The sequence below is a fragment of the Zosterops lateralis genome, assembly GCF_965231275.1.
Source record: "Zosterops lateralis genome assembly, chromosome: 8".
NCBI lineage: Eukaryota > Metazoa > Chordata > Aves > Passeriformes > Zosteropidae > Zosterops > Zosterops lateralis.
Genome location: NC_139768.1, coordinates 7,771,374 through 7,798,247, shown reverse-complemented (window position 1 = coordinate 7,798,247; position 26,874 = coordinate 7,771,374). Strand labels below are relative to the sequence as shown.

Genomic DNA, 26,874 nt, shown 5'->3' with positions numbered 1-26,874 from the left:
ATACAGTTCATGTCAGACCATAAAATGTTCTAGTCTTCCGACTGAATTACCCCTAGTTTCTGATCCATCATAAGAGAAAACTGTTCAGAGCTCCCCTAATATTCTCCCTTCATAACTTCTGGCACTCATAAAGAGACCATCATTTTTGTAAGTACATAGGGAATATCTATCTTTACCATCTCCTCATCATGTAGCGAAGAAAAATACTCAGTTCCGGAGATCAAAAAAGTAGAGTGAGAATACAGCAATTTATTTGAAATTTGCAAGGAGGCAGATCCTGTGCCTAAAAGAAAGAAATAAAACCCCCTTGATATCACATGTGATCTGGATTGTATCAAGGCAAATAGGACATTGCTATTGAGACAGCAGTGCTTAGAGATGGGCTGTTCAGCAGTCAGGGAAACACAGAGATTTCCCGAGAAGCAATTACGCAGTTAGCTGCTTACAGCCAGAACCAAGGACCTCTCCCATGGGAACAGACACTGCCTGATATCCCTCAGGTTTCTTACTACTCTTTAACAAGAACAGCAAACTAGAGAGTACCAACTCCTAAATCTGCATTTAGCACCTTCTCATTCATTCAGTATATTGGAGAACTTGCAAGAAGCAGCATCTCCTGTGTCTATAAGGATATAGAACAATTCTCTCTTGAGCTCTAGCTGGTCAGAAAATCACCAGGTCTGAGCACTGAGGCATTTACAGCACCTGAAGTTAAAAACTTGGGACATCTAAGGCTTCCCAGCTACAAGAACAGAATGGAGTCACACACCAAGAATTATTCAAATATTAGAGAAATAGGACACTTGACTCCACAACTAAAAGAAATGGAAGCTTCAAGGGGACAGCAACTTATCCAGAAAAGCACATCAGTGACTGCTTACGTGAGAAGTTCCTCTTTATTACAGCCTATACATAATTCTGCACAGTAAGAGAAAATTCATGAAGATGGTTCCACAGGAACAAATAAAGTGAAGACATGTCTGGGGAAAGCAGCTACCAAATAGGCCAGGCAGGTGTGGGAGGAGGGTGTTTCAGAAGGAAGAGCCAGGCGACACCCCCAAGAGCTGTGGCTGGCAGGAAGGCAGTGCCAGACTCACACTGATGGCAGGGCTGGGGGCTCAGATAAACCTGCCTTGGCCTCTCTGAGCTGCAGCACAGGGAAGACAAGATAAGCAGAGTCCAGAGAGGGAAAACACCCATTTTACCAGGAATAGAGGGGATTTTGAAGAGTTTGCTTTGTTTACCAAATAAGCAGGTCCTCATATAGGAGGACTTGGGGCAGTTTCTGACAACGGAGGTGAAAGAGGGCAGCGTGTCTTAGAAAACCAAATGTCTGCTGCTCTAAGGTGCTTTTCCAGTCTTCTCTGCCTCCTTCTGAGTCAATGTATTTTACTCTATCCAGCTGTTCTGTCAAGAGACTGTCCTTAGGAACTTTTGGTTGCCTTCATGATAACAAGATGTATCCTTTAGTCTTAACCACTGGGCAAAATCAGTTTGCGACTCTGTGGTGATCAGATGCTCCCAGGAATATAATTCGGACAAGAGAAACAATGAGTCATATTTTGGCAAAAATACACTAGATCTTTATTTTGCATCTTCCTGTGTTCATCAGTGCAATGCTGCTTCCCTCTACTCCTCACAATTTTAAAAGAGCAGTAGCTATCACCATTCCCCCTTCCAAGAAAAAAGCTTTATCATTTCTTCTGATTTTATGCTGAACCATCATATTCCCAACAAGTAAACTGTCTTCACTATGTCTGAGTTATGCAATAGGAGAATTCAGATTCAGCTCCAATTTAAGATACAGCTTCATTCTGTGATTCCCCAGCCTATGACAGCAATTCAGTGGTCCCATTACCACTGTACGCTTGGAATGCACTTTGAGATCCCTCAGCTTATGAAATTTTATTCCAAAGTATTTGCTCTTGGTTCAGTTCATAAGATTCTGATTAGCAAAGCTCTAAGGGCAGCTACTAGTCCAGCTCTAATCATCTACCTCAGTAGACCAGAGTGACCCAAAACACGACAGCTTATTAGCAAATATTTCCTGTTATAGGAAAGATCCTTCTGTTCAGCACATAAATTGTTAAAGTCTGCATTTACTATGTAGAAGATGCACGTTAACATATAGACAGGTCATGACTAAGCATCAAGGAGAATTTGAAATACCCTTAAAGCAAAATACAGATCTAGCATTTCATACGGGCTGCAAAAAGGACATCTAGCATTTCCTATGACAACTTCTAGCACTGGGTTTTCAGATGCTTTAAACAACAATTAATTTAGCCTAATAGCTCCAGCCATAACAGAATACATCTTTTTACAGAAACACAATCCAAGACTCAAAATTGTCTGCATTCTAAAAGGTTGAGGCCCAGTATGACTCTCTGCTTTTCCACATATGCTGCCTGCCTAACAATCTGACTTGCTTTGACCAGACATTAGCTACTTCTGAAAGAATGGAGACAGACAGGAGGGAAAAGGAAAAGAAAAAAGAAAAAGAAAAAAAAAAAAAGAGGGGGTACTGGGCTTTCTGTCTGAATTGAATACCAAACCTCAGCAGACACCGAAATGCAATGACTTCCTTATCACCTTATTACGCAAGCTATGAGTAAGGTTCTTAAGGAAAAGGGCAATATTGCCCCAGAGATATCCATTTGCTATAGGTGCTTCTAATAGAGGGCACTACTTGGTGTCTACTCTTCCATACCAGCTACACAAAAACAATGCTCTACTGTTCAAAAATTAAATGCACTTTGAAATGGCACCCAGCCATTTATCCCAATTCACTCTAATAGACATTCTAGACATCCTGGAAGCAATGGCAGATTGTGACAAGCTGTATCTTTGTTCCCCATGCTCTTTTGCATACTTTTCTCAAATCCTAGACAGGGAGATAGAAGGAGAAGTGGCAGCTGCAGCAAAAGACATTATCTCTTAGTAAAGGATTCATAGATGTAAAAGCCTTCCTTCCCTATCAGCCAATAGTTAACCCAGGAGCATGAATAATAAAACACTGGATTGCAGCACTGAATGACCAAGTCAATGAAGAGAAAGAGGAAGAACATTTCTATAGATCCAGCAGGCACAACACATATTTTTAAAAATGGGATACTTAAGTTGTGTTCCAAAATATCTAGAAGTGAATAGCAGAATTAACATTGTCTATACAAGTTGGTAGTGATGCCACATCACAGATATGATTAGAGAACACATGATTAGATGTTTGATCCCAAGGAATGCCTGACAACGGGAATGTCAAGATAAATTATGCCCAGTAGATGCATGGATGCTCAGTGCTTCCACCTCAAAAAGAGACAAGCTAAAGAGAGCAAGAGGCAATTAATAAAGTCCAGGTTTTAGCAGAAGCTTACATTGTAGTATTCCGGTTTGCTGAATTACTTTTTCTCTTCCTTCTGTTAACACCCTATTAGAAAATAAGAAATTCCAGGGGGAATCATCTCTGGTTTGATTTTTCAGTAAGGAAATCCCAATCTTTTCAAACACACCAGTCCAAGAAAACAGAGCAGAGGCATATCCTTGCAATTCTAGGTCAAACTCACAAATCTTGGACTTGTGGCCGTGTACAGCAGGAGAGAGCAAGAACTGGAAAAGAAAACCTGGCCAAATGTGCATGCAAAGCTGGCACTGGTGAGTGGCTTTGGCCATCAGGCCACAAAACACTTTGCACCAAGAACTAATTTCTCCTCTCACCTACAGAGCAGTGCTCTGCACACCCCAATGAGTGCTCTGCTCCCTGATTCACTGCCAGCCACCTCCTCCATGCACTGGCCTGCTTCCTGTCTAACAGTTTTGCAGCTCCACTGAGGATGCAGCAGCTCACCATGCAGCATGATTCTCAAGTCCATTTTAAAGGAAGCTGCTAGCCAATGCTTCTGCATGCCCTAGGTATCCACTGGATTCCAATTTCCACACAGAAACAGCTTCAGAAGCCTGTTTTCTTTTCAAGAAGGTGATTGTCTCCCACAGATGGCTCAACAGTCCCTACAGTAGAGGTTGAGTGCTCAGTGGCAAACACTCCAACTCCTCTCTTCCACAAAGGACACACACATTAGCATATAACATATCCTGAAAAATTACATGAACTTCCCAAAACCTGCTAGAGGCAAGGACAAAGTGATTTGAAATGTTTTCTTTACAGCACAAAAACAGCTGCTCTGTGAGCAGACACTGACACCTTTCTGCTTAGCACCAGAGGATAAAGAGACAGAAGAATCTCCACTGAGCTGGACACTGTCTATCCATCCAGGACTGCCTCAAGCCCGTCATCCTGCCACAGACTGCAGTTAATAGGATGGTGCCTCCTTAGAATATGAAGTTCAACAAAAACACTGAAGGGTGTGGCACCATTAGCTTGAGTTGGCAGCCAGGGTACAGGATCAAGAAATTAAGTCTGTCTCCACCAATCAATGCTACCCCCAAAGTGGGAGAAGAAACATCCCTTTTATATGAAAATCTCTCCTTTGTCCTAAAATGTGCCCACTTTGTCCCACAGCATGGAAGTTCTCACAATATACAGAACACCTATAACCACAAAAAGGTGCAATTCTTAGCACAAACAGAGCAGCAACAGAACAACCAGAGAAATCCTTTTCAGTGAACATGGACAAGGTGGTCCCATAGTAAGTGAAGCTGTTCCAAGCATGCCAGCTGGCATGACAGGCTGTCCCAGCTGAAAAGGAAATTACTAAAAATTCCCACTAAATGGGAAATGAGTGCAGTACTGAGTGGGAGGACACCAAGGCAGAGACGTAGGTAGCTTTCACTTCTCTAGACTTTCCCTGTAATGCCTTACTATTCATTCATATGAACAGCCATCATCCAGGCAGTCTCCTTGTGTCCTTTCCTAAGCAGGAATGTAGAGGTTTTTGTATTTCAAATCCAATAAAATCACTGCCAATCCTCCCCTTTCCTTAAACAGGGTTATTCACATATTGAAAAGCAATGCATATCCTGTCTAACTAAAACACCACATGATGCAGAGGTGGCAACACACTAAAATACAAACATAGCCAGATGAATAATTATGTAAAAAATCACTTTTCTACTCCACACAACTGCTCTGTGCTGTCGACTCAGATGTACTCATTTTGACAGACAAAAAAAAAGGGTTTTACTACTGTGGCTCCCACTGAGTCTGGGGAAAGCAAAGCCAAGCCTACACGCCCCAGTCTCAGCTAGGCTCAGTCTGGGAAGCTCTTTAGCTCTAGAAGCCCCAGCTCTGCAAATCCCCAGCGGGAACTGCAGATCACGGGCAATTTTGTAGGAGAATAATTTGTTTCAGAGCCAAGACTGTGCTCCTCCCCCACCCCTTAAATTAAATAAGCCAAGAAAGAGTACACAGCCATCCAGTCATTCTTGGAGAATTATTTTTCTGACTAGCTCTGCACTTTAAGGATGCCATTTTTCATTATTGTTAATAGGTCTCATTAACTAGAAGCTCTTAAGCACAAGACCATTACTAAATGCAGTTTACACTGCACAAAAGCAATGCCCTTATTGTAGCAAGGGCAGAAGGGAAGGAAACAGTTTGCCTTTCCATAAATACCGATAATTCAAAACCAAGCACTGTTTGCCCTTCATTTGGGTTCACAGTTACTTCAAATTAGTCGACAGTTAAGAGAAGGATGGTTTTAAAGATCTCCTGTTTGCAATTAAACCATACCTCACGACTTAAAAACAAACAACGCTTCTTTTTAAAACAGAAGCTTTACTCAAGCCAAACTTTCAGACCTGTCTGGGGTTAGTGATCACATCACATCATTTATAAAGATATGCAACCACACCTTTAAATTTCAGGCACATAAGCAACTTAAGTCATGAATAGACACCCTGTTTGTTTGGAGGTGACTGGCATATCATCCACAGAGAGAAGTAGAACAATGTTTACAGCTCCAATGTAAAAAGTTAATTCCAATCATGCAACATATTGAGGTTGTTCACAGGACTGAGCCTGGAAGAATAGTGCTTCACATCCTACTTCACAGTATTAACATCCTTTTATTCATAGGAGGTAAAAAACTGGGGGTGGCAGGGAAATGCTTCTTAAGTGTCTTTTATATAAACCTGCACCACACAGAATTTCTAAAAACAGCATCATGGAATGCTACATTTTCTTGAGGCTTTCCTTTTCTCCTCTGTCCTCCATCAAAAAAAAACCCCAACAAACCAGCAGGAAAATTCTTTGCAACCTGGAGGCAAAAACATTATGTGCAATAGTGCTAGCACAGGTCCACACATGAGATTAGTCCTCAGCAGCATTACACACTGTGCAAACCTGCTAAAGATGAAAACAAAGCTCAAGCACAAAAAGACAAATACAATTTCCAAAAGTGGAGAAAACCAAGTCATGATAGGCAGTACTGTCAGCTCCTAAATTTAATATACACTCATTGCCAGACCTCAAATTCATTTTACCTCATGTCCTGTAACCAATGGTGTCTGAAACCTGCTAATTCAGGTAGAATAGCAACAATTCAACTTGCAACATGCTGGAACATTAGGACAGCCAGATGGCAGAAAAGACAGACTGAAAAAGGATTGTGTCTGGATGTCCTTTGCCACTTTTTTTTTGGTGGTGTTGTTTTATTATGTTTGGTTTTCATGGTTTGTCTGTCTGTTTGGGTTGTTTTGTATCAAGACATAGAATGAATCATTCCCAATGCTGGAGTTGAATATCCACCCCTTCCTCCATCTTTCACTCTCATGCTCTGGTGCTTGGAGAGCACGTCCTTCTCAAAGAGAAACCTGCATTCTTTGCTGAAGTTATGAAGAAAACAACTGTCAATTAAAAGAAAAAAAAGACAGGTATCTACATTTCAGGATGATCCCAGTCATCCTGTACAAAAGACAGAAGGGATTAATCTCGCAATGCAAAACACAAAAATCCTGAAGAAATAAGCCCTTTATGTTTTTAAAAGCATCTCTCTTCAAACATGCTGATTTAAATTACACACAAGTTTTTCATTCTTTTTTTCTAATCTACAATATTTATCTAAAGGCAATGGGTTTGAATTGAATTATTGAAAAGACAAATTTTCAATTTGTTGCATAACCATGTTTGTTTTTATTACAGAAAGGGCAGACCAGAGCATCTAACTAGTTTTCACAGTACACTTTAATTAACCTTTATCACATTTCACCTCTCTCTAGTATTTTCCTTTTCCCTCTACTCTCTCATTTATATAGCTATTCCTTGCAGCACTGCCCCAGTTAGTATGGTTTCTAACTGTCCTCTAAACAAAACCTGATTCATGCTAAAGTAAGAAAAGTAAGCAGTGTCCCCAGCATACACATTATTAAGTGTAGAACAGCTTTTCAGTCATTCCCTCATGGTTTTTTATTCCTTCCCCTGGACTGGCTTTCAGTTAATGACAGTTCTTCAGCTCTGTCGCATAACTTCTCATTATTCCTTCTGATGAGCTAACAGTAATCTTAAACACACACGAGATTTTATTCCTCCTGGGTGGTAAAGGATGAGGACTTCATATTAGTTTGACATTATCATGTGGTCAAGAGGACTTGCAGTGGTGTACCTTGTGCACCTACAGCTGTTTCCTGTGGAAAGACTTCAAATGCCTTAACCATGCATTAATATGGATGTTCCCAAATTCTCCAGGAAGGCAGAAACTAAGAGATGGATTATTACCAAAAAGACACAGCAAGAGGTGGGCAGGATCAGTTTCCTGACAGCATCCCATAATCTGAATTTTCACAACTGAATCAATTACTTAGATCTCTAAATGAAGACAATTTTAGAGTTTACCTACATTCTTGTCATGAAATTGGGGCTTTCTTAAGTCTTAGGTACAGTTGCTTATCTTAGAGATTTAAGCTTTCATTTCTGCCACTTTACACACTTCAGAAAATAAACTATAGCAGATGTTACTGTCCCTGTAGTTATGACTGATACAAGGAAATTATTTTACATCTAAGTGGCCTTTAATTTTTCAGATTGGTCTTCAAACACACACACACAAAACCACTGTGTGTTTATTACATGTAAGATCCTTCTGTACAAACACCAGTTAGCTTTGAGCGAGTTTTCAACCCTCTTCACTTGGAAAAGTCACAGAAAGGGAGGGAGTCCAAAGGTATACCAAATATAACATATTTTGGAGCTGTATTACACAAACAGTAAGCAAATCAGAGTGAAAAGTAGTGCAGAAAACACATTAAAGTATTATTCCTATAACCAGCAAACTAGACCACAACTCCTTATACTACATCATGCTTTAGCCCACGTTATTTTCTGCCAAATGCCCACAGGTTTTCTTTTCTACCTACACTCTTCCTATCACTGTTACAGCAAAGAATATGACTTGGACTCTTTTCCTAACTCATCATGGCTCCTTGCCAAGTGTTCTGGAAAGCACTTGAAAATTTGCATCTTTCTCAGTATTTCAAAGTGTAAAACAGGGCTAATACTTCCCTGCCCAGTAGTAGTACTGGGAGGATAAAGGACGCTTAATGAAAATGTTGATGTATTACATAGTTGACAGGGAGAACAGCAAAGCAAGACTGAGTGTACATGGTTTTAAAAAAAGCTGCAGGACCACTTTCCTGGTGGAATACAGTGGAATGCATTCCACTGCAGTGGAATGATGACATTCTTTCAGGCAGGGGAATACAAATTTTGGAAGGACAAAGCAGTGGGGGCGAAGAGAACCAAGCTCCTGGAAAACAAGACTAAACACCCACAGGTGAAAGCACATTAACAAAACCTTGGGAAAATGCAACTTGGAGGGAGGAAGTTCCTGGCATTGACTCCACCTTTACCAACCTATGAACAGAAACCATAATGCTCTTCCTGAGCACAAGGGGCTATGGAAGCTCCTTCTCAAACCCAATGTGCTCCAATTCAGTCATCACTGTCAGGGCTGTCCAAGCCTGCAGACCTACTGCATCCAGCCCCAATTTTCCCATAACACATCTGTACAATGTGGCTCTTGAATAAAATGCTACATGATAATGCAGCCACTGGTCACCAAACAGCTGGGTTTCTTTTGAATGAACCAAGGAAATCTGTGTTTGAATGAAAATGAGAGGTGTGCAGGAAGGAAACAAAACCTCAGAATTTCTGCATACTCCTAAGACTGGTATTCAGCAGAACATCACCCTTCACTGCAGGAGATGCTGTGGGGCCTGTGTCCATGCAACAATACCAAGTCTATATCCATTGCTTATTTTTTAGCTATTCCAGCCAGTTGGGGGCAGGAAGGATGTTGGAAATGCTGCCTTGATGTGATAATTGAGAGACATGAATAAGGGAAGTAAACTAAATAGAAAATCTTCTTAAAGGCACAGATGAATGGCACTGCACCCCAGTGCTGAATGACTTCTCTCCAAATAAGATAATACCTCTGTTAAAATACACTCTTCTGACAAGAAGGAACATCAAGCCTCAGAGGATTAGAATAATTAAAAAAAAAAAAAGGTCAAATCATCTATTTTAAGGCTAAGTTCCCCTAGCGATGCTAGGAGAACTTTAAATTAAACAGAGCAAGTTGTAAATACAGAGCAGCTAACCAGACATTTCAATGAGAGAGGACTCAAAATGCACACACATGCCACACCAGGTACCACCTGTAGCAGGGCCACCAAAATACTTCTGTACCAAAGAGCAAAGCACACCATGTCTCAGTAAATCCATGTTAGGAACACAGGGCAGCAGGGAAAGAGAGAACCTGGTTGCCTCCAGCTCCTGAAGAGTCCAAGAACTTCACCCTGTGCATATAAAGTGCTCAGGCACTCCAAGGTATTGTATGGAAGCAAGACAGCAAGAAGACATAATAAAAGTTAGCACTCACTGAAACAACTTCAAATGTCAGGATAACTTAAAAAACATACACGGGGTTATTGTGTGTATGTCACACACACAGAAAGAAACTCTGTGTGTCAAAGAGTAAGAGGAGTTTCTAAGCACTGATAATGTGAAGATGCTATCTAATCTGAGAGGAGTCTCCCCTAATCTTTCTGTAACTCAGTTTTCTTGTGGGCAGCTCACAAATCTGTGCTGCACAGGCACAGCATTCACCCACTTGAGACTGCAGCCACCATCCCTGTACTGCGGCCACACGGCTTCCCCATCCCAACAGCATCAGGCCTGAAAACCAAGTTATTCTTCTCCATTACCTTCATCCAAAGCCACTCAAGGGGCTCTGCTTTCTATGTTCTCTTCCAGGAGTACGATACAGGCACACAAAAGCTATTTCCACATCTCCATATCACTAATGTAACACTCCACATACACTTTTCTCAGATCCAGCTGTAGAAGATCTTGGTTTCCAAGAGCTACACTAAAGCAGCCCCTTCTTTGGTTGCTCCTAGAAATATGAAGATCTCAATAGATCTCCAGTCTACCTGGAGAACAAATAACTGCCCATCCCCACCACTTCAATAATTCCTTACTGAATGGTTCTTCTGAACTTGTTTTCCTGATCCAAGGCACGAGACTAAAAAGGAAAATAAATGTGCTGCAATACAGAGGGAACAGACACCTTCAGAGGAAGACACAGGTGCTCCTTAAGCCAACACTGACACCAGAGACTTTATTTTGTCAGCCCATGGCCTTGGTCAGTTGAGCTTCATAATTTCCCTGTATTACATTTATGCTTTGTTAGCTATAGCTGCCATAAAGATCAACTTTTTTGGGTGTTGCAAGCCACAGACCTGGGGTGGGAGAGCTGTTTCAAAAGAATGAGCACACACCTTCTCCTCTAGCCTAGACCAGCCACTTGGCAGCAACCCAGTGCAACATAATACATCCAGTACAAGGAGCAAATTGCCTGTGAGGGACTGCCCTGTACACTGACACACAGCTCTGCAGCACTGACATCCCTACACACACATGAAAAAAAAAAAAAAAGAAAAGGAAAAAGGGCAGAAAAAAACTCCACTGCAAACAAAGAAAGGCTTTACTTATTTTTAATTAGTTTTTTCTTGTTTTCTTCTTTTCCCCTGGGCTAATTCAGAAGCTTTTAACAGGCAGTTATGCTGCACAGTCACTGGGGCTGTGTCCCTGAGCCCTGGCAATGTAGTTGTAAGGAACTCATGATCTCCATGAGCACCCTTACAAGAGAAAGATCAGGCATGCTATCAATGAATTGGGAGTCCTTTCTGCATCTCAGTGACATTTTCATCACCATAACTGGCCACGGGTAGAATATCCCAGGAAGCAAACCCTAAAAATAACTTCTTACAACAAGTCAGACAGTCCCCCAGCAAAAGGGGAGGGGACATTGCTTACACACAGTTAGCACAATTTGGTTATTACGAGAGGGACAACAAATGCCCAGCAAACAGGAGAGGCAGAGAGGAAACAGAGGAGGAAAAGTGGGTGGTGAATCACACACCAATTTTTTCTGCATCACCAATGACTGTCAATTGGAAACGCTTTCCCAAGTGGAAATAAAGAAATTGAAATAGAAATCTGGAACCAAGTCAGCCAAGAATAGTTTTAAATACAGTGAAGGAGAAAGCCTTGCTTGCTAAGCACCAGAATGAAAAGCGTTATCCACTCCCCATAAGCTGCAGCCACCTTGAAGGAAGGTCCTGTAGGGTCCTCTCTAGAAATGGCCCAAGGGGCCTTAGGTATCCTCATGGATCCCTGTGAGCTACAGAGGAATTCCTTCACCAGAATATCCTCAGAAACCTGTGCATGGCAACCAGGAAGCAATTTTACAAGTGCTCCTGACATGTCTGATAGCCAGGCAGTCTTTCAAGGAGCTTCAGCTTGCTGGAGGAAGCAGAGGAGAGGCAGGGGAGGAGCAGAACAACAAACCATCCACTCCTCAGCCATGTGCTTAAAGCCACAAGCTCCCCAGCCAGCTTCCCTGACATGTGCTGGAGGGGCTGCAATCCTCACAGTGTTCCTCTCAGATGGCTCATCTACTCCTCTTGTAGCAGGGCTACTGCACACATGGCTCTTCTCCTCCTCCTAGCAAGACACTCAGCAGCAGTCCCCAGCCTGGCAGGTGCAACACCTGAACAGCCAGAGCACTCCAGCTGACTCCAGCTGTGGGCTGTCTCCCCAGCACCATCCCTTTGCACCAGCACCTGGTGCCTCTGACAGCCATTCAGCAAAGGACAACACAGTGGTGAACCTGCAGCCCATGGGGCCTCTGTGCACTTCTGAGTGACATGCAGAAGCTCACAACAAGCTCCAAATTCTAACAGGACATCCTGTGTAAGAAGGGAGTGTGCTATAAAGACATCCTGACAGGACTGGCCCTAAGCAAACACCTGGTTAGACTCTGGGGCAGAGTGAGGAGGGGAAAAGCATGACAGGATTTTCCAGTTCCAGGATTGCTGCCCACTGTGCTTTTCCATGTTTTCCTGCTCCTGAGCAGCTGATGCATACACAGGCACAGAAGGGAGGGGCTCCCACCATCAGCACTGTGCTGCCACCCCTTTCTCCTCCTGCAAAAAGTCTTTTCTGAACAAGTTTCCCTGTGCTGTGGGAAAGACCCAGCCACAACTGCAGACACTGGGCTCACTTGCACTCACTCCCTCTTGATTTACAGAACTTCCCTGCTAACAGCTGCATTGCAGATGAACTCTCTTAAAGTGGACATGCAGTAAGTGAGACAGTAGGACACAGAGCTGCTCCAAAGGCAGCACAGCCATATCAGCACCTTCTCTGCTGCATACACAGCAACTGAAGCTGTGCAAGAACTCCAGCAGCTCTGTCTTAAACTCAATAGGCACAGAGAATCCTGAAAAACACAGCCTAACAAAGAGAAACCACACCAAGTGAGCTTATTTCTGGACATAAGTTCCCTTCTTCTCCCCATCAGCTGATCACATCAGGTGCCGTGGGCTTGGATGATCCAGCTAAGTAAGTATCAGACTACAGCTGGTTAGCAGACAAGGGAGTGACAACAGTGACAGGGAGGCAGATCTCAGCAGTGTCAAGTCACTGCAATGCAGGATCCAGGAATTCAAAGATGCAGAAGGAAGAATTTAAGTTCCTCTGGCTCAGTCGAGCTGCATTTGCCTTGTTCCTGAGCCAACCCCTGCCACCCCTTTAGATAAGGTAACTGCAACCGTGAGACCCAAGTTTTGTTTCCAAGACAGGGAAGAAATTGTGGCTGTGTTTTCAAATGAGAAAAAACTTCAGCAATTAACATTTCATAATTCATCAGGGAGATAAGACACTTTTTAACTATTTGTGAGGTGGTTGAAGGCTTTTTAAGCTCCACTTCAGGACTACTGAAGAAACTAAATGCATATAGCCACAAAGACAAGGCAAAATGTGCTTCCTTAAAACTGTAACCAACTCTCCAGCAACACAAACTGCTAGCAGCAACTAGAGTCACCTAATCTTGTTAGCAATATTTTATAATGATTATCAAAAAAGCCAACTGCCTTGTGTCTCTTTTTTCATCTCTCTGATGCTGAACTTGGCTGTCTGGAGAAGACAAATGTGTTATGAGAGCTCAACTCCCCGTCTACTACTGTAGAAGTGCTTCCTACAAAGGACAAGCTGACCAACATTTCACTCCTCTACATCATCTTATTAAGTGCAAGAGCAATTCAGACAGACAAGAAGGCTGTGGATCACTGCTCTGCACTAAAAATTTTAATCCAGGCAACTTCATAACAAGCAGCAGACACAACACAATATCCTAATCTGCAGAGCTGGCAGATTCTAGGCCAGATGACACATGAGACAAACAAAAATGGGCAGAGCTGAAAGCCACTTTTCAATCTGCAATCCAAAAATCAGGAATATTTAAAGTAACACAGGAGCTATGAATCACTACTTTAACTTGCAGTGAAGAAACACATCATCACATTCAAGCTTTGACTCTGCACAGGCACCAGTTATAAAATAAAGCTGTGCAAGTTCAACGCTCCTAATCTCTCTGACACAATCTCAACAGAGGACATTCGATACCCAAAGCTTTCATGGACTGGCCCTGAAGCAGGCAAAATTAAACTTAACAGCACACCAATTCTTTTGGCAAACAAGACAAAAGTCCTGCTTGGCATCACCAGGCTATACTCTCTAGTAGCCTCCAAGGAAAATGTTCCAGCAAGTCCCTGTGGGTTACAGGGGCCAGTAAAGAGAAGTTCCTCCTTCTACATCTATTTTTTCCTTCAGCCAATGGGCAATTTCTTGGCCCATTACTCATGAAATGTTATATGCTTTGACATAAAAGAATATGAGGAAATAAATAAAATTTTAAAAATCCCAACCAAGATACACATGGACATTTTCAGAATGGCAGCTGCTCTAATACAGTAGAAACAAAGTTTATTTGGCAGGCAGTGGAGACCAACGACTTTTAACAAGCTGTTTTTCCTGAAAAAGCTTCCAGGATACCCATGTAATTTGAAATGTGCATCTAGAAAGTACATCCCAGAGAAAGCACTGGACTGTCCCCTATGAAGTCACATTTCAAGTCAGGTGTATGAGATCAAGTCTCTCACAGCAAACAGAGCTGGATAAACACACACATCTCACCCTCTCCAGAACTGCAGGAAACTTTACACAGACTATACTCTGCTGCACAGGCAAGGAGATGCCTTGTGAAAGAGACGTCCCTGTAAAAGAGCAGGGAACAGAGGAAGTATGCTGAAGTTTAAGGATTTAGCTCTTCAGTCTCCCTTTTTTCACCTCAGATGTCAGGCTATGTCAGACTGCTTCTCCTTTTCTCACTGCTCCCCTGGGATTGAGAAAACTTCTTTCAAAAAAGAGTTGTCTTCAATATGAAGAAACGACATTTCTGTCTTCACAGCTATCACTTACCACAGTCTACACCAACTGACTTATCAGAGATGACACAGTAACTGCAGAAGATAAAGCACATCCAAACACTGAGTTACTCCACAAGACAAGCTGCAGCCTTACCCAGCTAACTCAGGTGCCTAGAAGAGGAGTAAAAGTGATGGAAAGGAAAGGAAAGAATCCTTTCCATAGGCTGTCAGGAGCTGGCTTTGGAGGCTTAAAATCCTTGTCCTCACATATGACCTGTATTCACTTAAAAAGTCCACTGGGATTTGGCCTGGTGGGAAAGACCTATATCAATAATTTCAATACGTATCAGTGTTTCATTTTGTAAGTTAAAGAAATCCTTCTAGAATGAAACTAATTTTTATTACCACAAATCTATCTTACTAAACTTTCACACAAACATTTTATACTAGTGTATTGCTGTTCAGAAATTTCCCAGGCACAGGTAGGTCTTTCCTGAAGCTGCCTGCAAGAAGGTACCATGATAATTTGCAGTACTGCAAACAACCAAGTAATACCACCTTTTTCTATGGAGCACAGAGATTTTGGTCACTGAGTGCAGAGACTCCCCTCATCAGCTCCATGTTCCCCAGACAGCTGCAAATCACTAATTTTCCTAGGACCAGTCCTTATTGTGATCAACTTCCACAATGGAGGCTGCAGCACAGGGTAGTAATAGGACTTCCTCAGACTCCAGAGGAGGGAAAACTGCCAAGCTTAGCCTCTCTCACTGCCTGCCCACCATGCTATCAACTCTGATACACAGAGCTCTGGGATGGGAACAAAAGCATATGCAGGGTCAAGACCACTACTAGCCCTAGTAGTGCTGACATGGTTTTGCATCAGACATTTTCAATGACGACAGTCTTGTGCTATTGATGACAGTAGTGCAAGCTGGTTAGAACCATGTTGGATAGTCTGCAACCTGCAGGCAACACTGAGCCTTGATTTGCATTAACTCTAGTGCAGAAAATCTCTAAGCACAAAGTAAAGAACTAGAGTTGCTTGTAGGTATAGGGAATAGGGAAAAAAAAAGACTGAAAAAAGGAGACTATCTTTTCCCACTTCTTACTTTCCACTTGCCAAAGCAATGCAAATCCCAATGACTTATGCAGCGAAAGCAGGGTGCATTCACCCTCTCTTCAAAGAGGAAATCTGTCAGAGCAGGGCTGCTCAGAGTTTAGACTGGAGGAGGAATGCCGGTCTGCATTCCCCCCTGCCATCCCAGTAGCTATAGGAGAGTGAGCCTGGTATTTCTCACTAGGATACTGTCCTTCATGAATACATCATCACCCACCCTCCTCCCCTCCCTTCTCTTCTATGAGAAAGTTTAATCCTTTGACTCACATGCATCTGGTAAATTTTTCAGTCCCTGTTTGCCACTGTCATCATGGCAACATCCCCCAGAGATAACCCAGCAGCTCTGCCACAGCAGGCAGGCTGCCACTCCCTGCCTGATCTGCCATTTTAGCCTTTGGCTCGTAGGCCTACAAAGAGCTGTGGCCACTCCCAGGCTCATCTTTGCAAGCATATTCCTTCCTGAGAGATAAGTTTACATGGCATTTGTTTTTCTTTAAAATTAACCATGTCTTCATTCTCATAATGTCTACTTAGACAATTCTCAGCTCAATTTTTGGGACTCTGGCAGAATCATACAAACAATAGCACTGCAAAAAGAGATGCCACCTTCGCTGTCTCAGAAAGAAAAGTTTTGTGTTTAACATTAAAATCACCTGTGGCTTCTAGCAAAGAGAAAAGATTAGCTACTGACCTTCTCTGCAGCACCACACTAACTCGGACTTGCCCCAGCATCACAGGTAAGCACACTCCAGCCACAGGTAAGACAGGGGCTCATGGCTGTGGATGCTTAAAGAACAGCTAGCTCAGGATGGGAACCTTGGACAGGAGCAGCAGGACAGGGGGGTCACCAGAGGGTTATGTAACCCATGCTCCCAGGAACATAACACGAAAGTTATATGCACACACACATTCTCTGAAAGGTCATCGCATTTACTCAACTCACATCTCAGAGACGGGGAATTCTCCCTCTGACTCTGCCAGGAGCAGAGCGAGACAGAGCCTGACACCAGGAGTAAAGCCACCACAGTCATCTCCTCCTCTCCTGACTCCATCATAAAAAGGCAAGATACAACATTAACCAGCTCTCCTGGCATCTCTGTATTAGTCTCAGACATCAGTAATCAGCTGCTTGCACCAACAACCAACTTTCCAGTCTGCTCATCTAAATTGTGGGAGCAACAGAAATTGTGCAATATTCTCTGGGAGGGAAGGAGAGAAAGCAGCATTACTAAAGGGCTATTTTCAATCAAAGCATTATAAATTAAAATAATTATGGGTTAAAGTAACTGATCCATGAGAAACAAATGAGCATTCAAAACAAACTCAAAATTAAAAAGGAAAGAAAGGCAAATGAAGAGTAAAAGGTGAAAAAAGCTACAAGGAATCAAAATCTATTAACTCAGTTTCAGCAGAAAGTTAAATCCATGCCCCACTTATCTTTGGCTACCCTCAGTTCAGAATGCTTACTTCTAAGATACTGCCAGCCCATTTCTTCAGAGGTATTCTGTAACTGTTCTCCAAAAATCATACAGGCAGCAATATCAGAATGTTTGGGGAGATGTTACCAAAGTATAAAGTGGTATTTAAGTTTAATAATTTATAAAAAGGAACACAATGTCAGCCTAATTCACAGGGCCCCAATTTTTGGAGCGTTAAGCTTATTGTCGTAAGGATCAGCAGCAACTACAGTAGTTGAAGTTAAGGGTCACATTTCCTCCATACACTAAAAAAAACCCCCAAAACATCTAGTGAGCAACTCAAAATTTTCAGGACACGTTTGCTCATCAGAAATCAGTGCACCTCTGTTTTCTCAAAGGTGACTATTCTGAGCACTGACATCACTTCAGTTGCAGGCAAACACTACGATGTGAGATATTCCACTTTTCTTTTTTACAGCTTTCAAGGCTTCTTTCCTGTGCTGGTGACCCTGGTGCCAGGCAATATTACCCTCTTTGCCCAGCCAAGCCAACAGCAATAGCTCACTTTATAGTCAAACACTGGCTAATGAATGTGGGGCTTTTTTTACATCTGTTATGTTGCAAAAAAAAATAAAAAATCAGAAGACTTCAAGAACAGAGGAAACAAAAAGAAACACCTGAAATACCAAAACAGGTGACTGGTCAGAAAAAGTGGGGGGTGATGCCTTAATTGTCAGGGTTGTGCTCACAGACAGCACAGCGGAGAGAAGTTTTTGCATTAGCATGCTTCCCTTTTAGAAACTGTCTTCACCCAATCTGGAGGGACAGAACAACTAGAATACTTGCAGGGCGTGTAAAGGAACAAAAATATTGTCATAGTCCTCTCTTAACAGTGAAACACTGGTGCTAACCCATTGCTGGGGAGGAGGGCACACTTTAAAAATTTCTTTATGATCCACAGATGAATCCTCTGCTAGTGATGATTTTGCTACTGTCTAGAGAAGGATTAAATTTGGAGATAGTGAAATCTCTGTGCTACACCACAAAACCAACAAAAAAGAGCAAACAGTTTTTTCACTGGATCCTTCTTACAAGAAATTGTAGTAGCTGTCCTTGCCCCAAATATCTACAGGCTGCTCCTCACCATAGGGACACCCACAAATATTTCAACCATGGCTGGCTGATCAGAGTGAATGCTCTAGAGCCGAGTACTTTGGGACACATGCAGGAGGTTAGTCTAATCACATTTCTGCCATACACAAATCCAGTTTATATGGGGAAAACAAGAAACCTGACTCTCTCACCAAGCTCCTTTCTCTAACCTCGTGCAGAGGCAGTAGGAATTCCTGCCCAATCTGTGTGCCCACTTCCCCCCCCCACCATTGTTAATGCCGGAAATTTAATACTCAATGTGACCACTGAGAAGACAGACACAAGCTGAAATCCTGTCTGCTCTGTTCCAGCTCCTTTATAAAATATACAGAGTAAACTGAGAGGCAACCTGGGGTAACCCCAACCATCACTAACATCCACAGAGGGAGGAAGCCAGCTTCTGGCTATAGCGAGCCACAGTAAAGCAAGGCTTCCACCACTCCCCACCCAAACAATCTCTGCTGGCTCTCACACCAGGGCATTTTCCTGCCTGTGCTGATATGTTGGGGCAGGCAAAAAGCCAAGCCGACCCTCAGCAGCCCCCACTAAGTTCCCAGCTCCAACCTCTCCTCCAAGGTTGGGCTCTCTTCTTTTGCACAAGCCCTCCCCTTCTCCAAACACCTCTTCCAATGAAATTTCCCCTACTGGTACATACATATTATTTGAACCCCTTTTCCCTTATGCAGGGGATTGCAAGCAGTGGCAGGTAGGAAGGGGGAGGCAGGAGGGGGCAGGCTGGTGGGAGGTAGAGGGCTGCTGTTTCTGACATCAGCTGAGCTGCCTCGCCACCAGCCCCTGCCGCACCCGTGTGCTGTGGTGCAGAGTGAAGAGTTCAGCCACTCACTGCCCACAAGCCCATCACACCAACTGATTCCTCCCCTGCAGCCCCCATCCCACAGCCCCCAGCCTCTTACAGCTGCTCCACCAGGCAGTTCCCAGCCTCACACACTGCTCTGGGGGGTGTGCAGCATTCTGCTCTGCTCCCTGCTTCCCTCCATGGGTGCAAAGACCTCAAAAATTTCCAACCCACTGCATCGGAACTGCTATATGCTTCTTAATCAAAGCATCTCTCTGACTCCTGCAGGCAGCAAAGGGGAGGCACGGGGTGGAGCTGGGGGACAGGGAAGCTCCTCACTCAGCCCATGCTGTGGGAAGGGCAGCTTCTCTCCCAAACCAAATGACTGGACCAGATTTGGCTGCTCAGCAAGTACGGCTGAGCAGACACGGTTTGATTTGCCACCCTCTGCAAGAAAGGACATTTGTACTCAGCCTGCAAACCCAGGAACACATAGAGGACACCCACCACAGGACATTTCTATGAGTCTGGCTTAGCATTTGAGCCCCCAGTGACTGGGTGCAGGGTTTGCCTGCCCTCGCAGAGCCGCCGGCCCTGCTGCAGTGCAGCAGCCTGCACACAGCCAGCTCCAGGGTGGGCAGGGTCCCACTGAGACTCCAAAGCTGGCAGCCTCAACAGCACTCCAAGGGAGTCTTAATGCAAGCAGCAGCTGTGAACACGTACAGGACACATCAAGAGAGATGATGGGGACTGATGCTGCTGCTGAACTTCCTCTGCAGCATCCAAGCTCAACGTTTTAGTGTCCAGGGAAACTACCGCTGACACTTTCAATGAAACATATTGTAAAGCCCAAATCAGCAGCCACTACAGAACCAAAAGCCAGGACAGTTGTGGGGAAAAAAGTAGAGTTGGAAGTATAAAGAGTGCTTTTTTTCCTGTTGGGGTTTGATGCACAGAAGTAATTCCCTGCTCCTCCCACAATCCACATAATCTCCTACAGGAACAACAACAAAATAACTCTGTAGACTGCAATTTTTTATCGGGTTTATAAATTTGGAAAGATGAAAAGCAGAGAGAGAAGCCACCTCTATTTCACAGTCAAAGGCAAAGCCACAGTAAGGGCAGCACAGTGAAGTGGACTAACTTACAAGACAGCTGGTTTTAATTCTTTCATCAAAAGATGTCACTTGCAAGAGTTAAAAGATACAGACTTTCAACAGCAAATTAAATTTAGTAACGGATAAAATACACTGAGATTTTTTCCTTCTGCACTTAAAAATAAGGACAGAAGTACTACAGATAGTGGTAGGATCACTAAATACTATTTGGTATAAAAAACATCCTAATAATCATCAAATCCTAAAGCTCTGCCTACCTCTTTCCAAAGCCAGACTCTCTCTTGAAGTATATGCTGGCAAGTCAAATAGGGGATATCTCCCTACTGCTGCTAAAGCTTCTGCTTCTCTCTTGATCTTTTGATCACTGCAAGTAATTTTACTTTATTTGAACTTCACTGTAGCACTACTTGCTATGAATTTTCATGTTCAAAAAGTATTCTGGTGAAAGCCACATGATAGCTTTCAAAAAATTACAGTTATTTCTTCCCTCTACCCGTAGCACTGGTAAAAGTCTGTGCATTCAATCCCATAGGAATTTCAGATGACTGAAGCATTGTATTTCCTCCATGTGTAATAACCACTGCTCTTATGTGTCAGCTGAACGCTGACTAAGGTGAAGTCTGTTTCCCCTCCCTTTCCAAGCATTTGGACCCTATTTATCATTAAATTTCTTGGCATCATCTTCACTGGGCAGTCTTCAGCATCAACACAACATGAATAATAGCAAATACTTCACTAAAGCCAAAATATGAATTTTAATTTAGACCAGCTCTTACTGACAAAACTTATTAAAAGAAAGCACAGGCATCCAAAAATCACAGACAATATAAAAAAGAGACTCTCCTCTCAACAGCTGACTTAGTATTTTATGAAGAGTGAAATTTACTAGACTGAAGCTGTTAGGACCAGCAGCACCCTGTCCATCCTCCCTGCTTTCAGAGAGAAGCCTTGCAAAACACCATGCCTCTAAGTTTTTACCCTTTCATTGCATATAATTTACCCTGAAGCATTCCTCTTCCTTCTTTTCAGCCACATATCATAGGCTTTTCAGCACTTCCCAGTTAGCTATCTAATATTTCTTCATCACAAGTCTTGAAAAACAAAGGTAACAAGAAGTACTGCAGAAGGAGAGCACGGCTCTATTACCATTACCTTGAACAGAATCAAGGAAAGCACTACAGAAGGCAAAACTTCTGTGAAGCAGCAATGGGCTATACTTTGCAGCAAACAGCAAGATGCTGACTCTTGAAGCAGCAGTTACTGCATCAGGTATCCATACAGGTTCAAATTCTGCTAGAGATGGTAAAAAATGTTAAATGTAGCTATACTTAAGTTAGAGAGGTCCCCACATAAGGGAATATTCTGGCTCTGTGACCATGCCTAGAAGAAAACTAGCAGTGTGGGAGGCAGGGTGGGTTACCCCGCACAATGGACAGTGTGCAGCTGGGTGCACAGGAGAGCCCTGGACAGAGGTACTGATGTGCAGAGACATGGACAGCCCCAGGAGAAGTGCCAACTTGGGGAAAGGACACATCAGGCAACACATATCCAGAATGCTGCAGAATTAACACCATAATTCTGCTCCTCAGGGAGACAGCTTTCTAAACGCCTTTTCCCCAAGACTTTCATTTTCAGGTTGCTGAATTGAATCTCCCTAATCACTGATTTACAGCTGCAATGTCTAAATAGCACACATTTTTCCTTCAATGCTTTAAAGACTTATTCCAAGGTGAATTCACTAACTTCCTATCAAAATACTCAAGTCTTTTACTATAAGTACTTTTTGTACTTACCCCTTGAGCTCTCAGCAAACACAGCTGGAATAACTGAGAAACCTACATATTCAGCTGAAGTCACCATTCTCAGTCCTCAGTTAAAACTTCAACACAACTTGATCAATCCCTTGTTTCTGCTACTCTTCTGTAGTAGCAGAAACATACATTTTCTTTCTTGGTTCTCCTCACACTTACCCTACCTAACCAGTATGCTTTTAAGTATATCATTGCCAGCTGCCTTGAGTTAAGTAGCTGAGGACCAGTCTAGCAGCCTCAATGTATTTTATTTATAGGAAGGTATGAAATCTAAATAGTAAGTATAGATCAAAACACGGCCTATATTCACCCATACTTACTTTTCTACTTGTTGGGTCATTAATCTGTCATCACCTTACTATGAGGAACAATTAGAATCTATACATGTCTCCCTCTGCAACTCATTAAATGACCAAACACTTAAAAACTGAATCAGTTTATCTGAGAGTTTTGGACTTCGGCTAATATATTTTTGAATTTTCAATTATATTCAGCCTGTATTTTTTCCCATTTTTCTCCTCTCCAGATTTAACTTCAGTACCCTGTCCTTCGTATGATAACGTTTCACCCTTCACCATCAGTTTATCAAACTGCTCCCTCCCTTCTCCAAGCAGCTTGGTGTCCACTAACAGCTGAGAAATGGTTCTCCTGAGCTTCAGTCCTCACCAGAGAATGGGCAGGGAAGTCTGCGGAGCAAACACGGCATTAATGGCCGTCAGCAAAGCAAAGCCACTCTTCCAACCTCTCCCATATTAAGTTGAACTAATTTTGAACTCAAGAGATTGAATATCCCACCTACATCAGCAGGCACCTTCACGTGACCATTGAGGGGACACTGATTCTCAGAAGATCTGCAGCCACCTCATTAACAAATCCAGGGCTCCACTGGCTGGCCCCCAAAATGACCTCGCTCAGGCTAAATATTAAACACCTTAGCACATATGCTTGCTTCCAGAAGTAAAAAAAAAAATCAAAAAAGAAAAAATCACTGCTTCACAGCACACTACCACTGACACTACTTCATACAAACCACACGAGCTACAGTAAATGGAAATTTTTCACTATTCTTCAAGCTGTCTTCTGCTCTTATCATCACATTTCATATTCTGGCAAAAAGGAGAATACATATTCTATTTTTCTTTTTTGTAAGGATTAGGCAAAACATTATTCACTTCTAAATCATTTCTCAAGATCATTTGCTTTCTCCTCGTGCTTTTCTCTTTCATTTCTCAGTCAAGCCCCCTACTAAGCCCTCTACTCAACTAGCAAGATAGTCAAGGTCTCCATACATTAATTTTGTGAAATCTGAAAGGCCTCTAAAGACTTACAACTCTTCTTGTTCACCTTTTCTAGACAGCGTTGCCTCTGGCATCTCAACTTATTGCCCTCCCCATTTTCAGCATCTTTCATTGCAGTTCAGTTTCCCTCATCCACCCCCTCATCCACCCCACCCATAGGGCAACTTTAATCCCTGCAGTGATTCCCTACACACTGGAAAATGCACATTCCCTTCATACTATACAGTCTACAACCCTTTGTGCATATGTACATCCCTGGAAAGCAGAAGACTAACAGCTTAGAAGAGTAAGATTTTTTCTCCTTTTATAACAGTACAGTCTAGTTTCAGGTTTTGTTGTCTCCAAGAGTAATGAAAGCACAACTCCTTTGTTCTAATATGCGGACAAGTCGAATTGGCAAGATTTCTCCATCCAACCTATTTCTGCCTTTGAAGGCAGACTTTTTAGCTTCCAAACACATCACCAGCATGAAAGGAGCAGGGCATATAGCATCTATCTTTCGAAAAAATAATCACATCTGTTCTGGTAAGATAGATCTCCTAGGTAAAAAGACATTCAGCAAAATAAGTCTGCGACACTTCTCTTTATTATAAGTGATTGGTACACACACACACATAGATGAATCTACCTCTAGCTCATCTGAAGAAGAAAGATCTCAAGAAGAAAAAAGACAACATCACTTTACAGAGCATCCATTTCTAGGATTTCCAGGAATTTTTCTGTCATCCCACACTACCTTCTTTCAGTCTTCTCTTTGCCACACAACTCAATTATTTTGAAAGGCCCAAATAATGACTGAAACAAGCAACTCAGATACCTTAAATTTATTACAGCCTCAACTCCAGTGAAGTATTTTTCTGCTAATATAGCGAAGAAAGGTAGATAGAGACACTAACCTCTGGCTGACAGTTTTTTGGTGTTGATGATTTTTGCAGCATATTCCTGTGAAGAATTTTTCTTTACACATCTGCGGACCACAGAGAAGGCTCCCCTGGAAGAAAAATAAAGAAGAAAGGTGCTATGAAACTGAAAATGAGAATATAATAGCAAAAATTCCTGTCCCCAGAGTGAACCAGATTAAGAACAGGGCAGAAGACATACAGAGGAGAGACACAACACCTGAGAATCTGATGAACAATGCATACTGTCTGATCAGCAAAAAACTTAAGTCTATAGGGTACTCAAGCCTCCTGAAGACTCCTCAAGCCCCCTCACAGACAGTGCAGAAGGAAGAGCAGACTGTGTGGGGAGAGAGAGACCATACAGGCACAGAAACAGGACATGAAGGGATTGATAAACAGGAGACGAACAGCCCCAAATGGCACTGCAAACACTAACTGGTAAGTCCATCTCCCAGACACAGCATCCCCAGCAGCCACAGCACAAAACCAGGACTCATGTCACCCACACTCAAGTGCAAACTCAGTCACAAAATCACTGCAACACTTTGCAGAAGTTACTAGTTCTCTGATATCCCTCAACCACCTGCAAAATGGGGACAAGCATGTTTCTATTAATGAACTTGAGTAGAAAACTCCGCGGCTTTGTACATTTTCTCAAGCTGAAACTATTGATATTATTACAACTATTCCAAAGAGAATTACTCTTGGAAAGAGGTCTGAGAGACAGGGAAGAAGGATTTCTGTGAGGAAAAAGAGTGAATACAACAGAGACCAAGGTGAAAAGACAGAGACTGAAAATCTACAGGACTACACAATTAGCACTTGGAAACAGCCCCTAATTTTTTAAAAACAACAACAACAACAAAAAATGGCGGGCAAAGAACAACAACTAGCTTTACAGGAAAGATCTGAAAAGGGGAAGGACAAATCTGAGAAAACTAGCAGTAAATTCCAAGTCCTTCAGATCAGGAATGCAAACCCACGTCTAGGGACAAATGTCCATATTTCAACTATGAGAGAGGGGAACAGAATCTGCACAAGGGCCCCACATACAGTAAGTCCTACAGGCAGCCTAAAATAGCTCGAATCCTTCCGATACTGCGGAGTCCTGCCTTTTATCCCCTTCCTCAACCTCTACATACAAACCAATGAGCATCAAGGTGAGCACCGGCACGGTGGCCCGGGCTTGGTGACACACAGCTGCAGCAGTGTGGGGAGGGACAGGGACACCGGGCTGGAGGGAAGAGATGCAGCAGAGCCCAGCAGTTGGTGCAGGAAGGGAGGGAGCGAGCAGCAGCACCCACGAAAGCACCGTCCCCATAATCCTACTCTGGCCCTTTCTGCGCTGCTTTCCTGCCCAACTGCGCTCCCCTGCAAAGCCCTGTCCTAGGGTGCAGCAGCAAGTCTGCCAATGCGGAGACAAGTGCGGAGAGAGGGAGGGAAGAAGCGAGGAAGCGGGGAGGGAGGAGAAGTGCGGTGCAGCGGCACCTGGTCCTTTCACAGGGACAAGGAAGTGGAGACTGAAGCATCGCGGAGTGGCTTTAACAGTGTCGCGTCCCAGCGCAGAAACAGTTGCAGGGAACGGCAAACGTGTAGCTGGGGGACGGTGCGGGAAGGAGAACGGGGCAGTCGGGTCCTGAGGAAGGAAAGGAGGGAAGAGAGGAAATCTCGGGGTGCAACAGGAGCGCGCAGACCGAGACAGGCTGCGGGGACACCCGCTGCGGCGGGGCGACCCAGGAGGGCAGGAACACCTTTCCCTCCGGCGGCCGTGCCGCTGGAGCGGACGCGGGGCTGGAGAACGGGATTACAGCGCGGCAGCTAATCCTCCTCCGGCTCCCGGGAGAGCCGGGTCACCGGCACGGTGGTCCCGGGGCCGGGGCGGGCGGCGGGGCGCGGCGCGGGGCGCACAGCGGGCTCCGTACTTGCCGAGCTCCTCGTAGAGCTGGTACTCGTCGGTGAAGCGGGTGCACGTTGCCGTGGTGGCCATGTTCGGGCTGCGGGAGGCTCAGCGTCGCTGGAGCATGGGGCAGGGCGGCGGGGACGGGCCGGGCGGGCGCGCTGCTCGGCGGCCTTTCCTCCTGGGCTCGGCGGGGCGGCGCGGGCTCCCCCGGCGCCCGGCTCGGCGCTCCCCGCTCCGCCGTGCACAGTCACCGCTCGCCGGGGAGGGGAAGGAGGCTGAGCCTGGCCAGCACCGCGAGAACTGGCTCGGAGACACCCCGCGCCGGCCCCCTCCCTCCGCCGGCCCCGGCCCGCCGCGGGGTGTGGCCGCCGGGGGCGCTCCCGGGGCGCCCGCAGCGCCGTCGCCCGCCGGGGGCTGCAGCCGGGGCGCGGCCGCTCCCCCGCCCGCGGGCGCGGAGCGGGCACTGCAGTCAGCAGGGCGGGCGGGCGGGCGGGCGGACTGCGGCGGGCGGGCGCGCCCCCTCCCCAGGCGCTCCGGGAGCGGACCCCGGCCGGGGGCGCCGCGGGGATTGCTCCTAATTCCCCGCAGGAGGGGCGCCGGGCCAGCCGAGGCCGGATAAGCTTCCTGCGTGCGGCGGG

General features: G+C 44.2%; 1 protein-coding gene across 9 annotated transcripts in view; it reads right to left on the bottom strand.

The window, feature by feature from the left end:
* Nucleotides 1-26,606, bottom strand: part of CAMK2G (calcium/calmodulin dependent protein kinase II gamma) — a 116,856-nt gene extending 90,250 nt beyond the window's left edge. For all 9 annotated transcript variants that reach the window (XM_083865970.1, XM_083865962.1, XM_083865966.1 and 6 more), the window contains exons 1-2: nucleotides 26,259-26,606; nucleotides 24,331-24,425 (exon numbers count right to left, since the gene is read on the bottom strand). In XM_083865970.1, the coding sequence (XP_083722096.1) occupies nucleotides 24,331-24,425; nucleotides 26,259-26,323 (160 nt within the window). In that variant the 5' untranslated portion in view covers nucleotides 26,324-26,606. The remainder of the gene's footprint in view (nucleotides 1-24,330; nucleotides 24,426-26,258) is intronic.
* Between the last annotated feature and the right edge of the window lie 268 nt (nucleotides 26,607-26,874).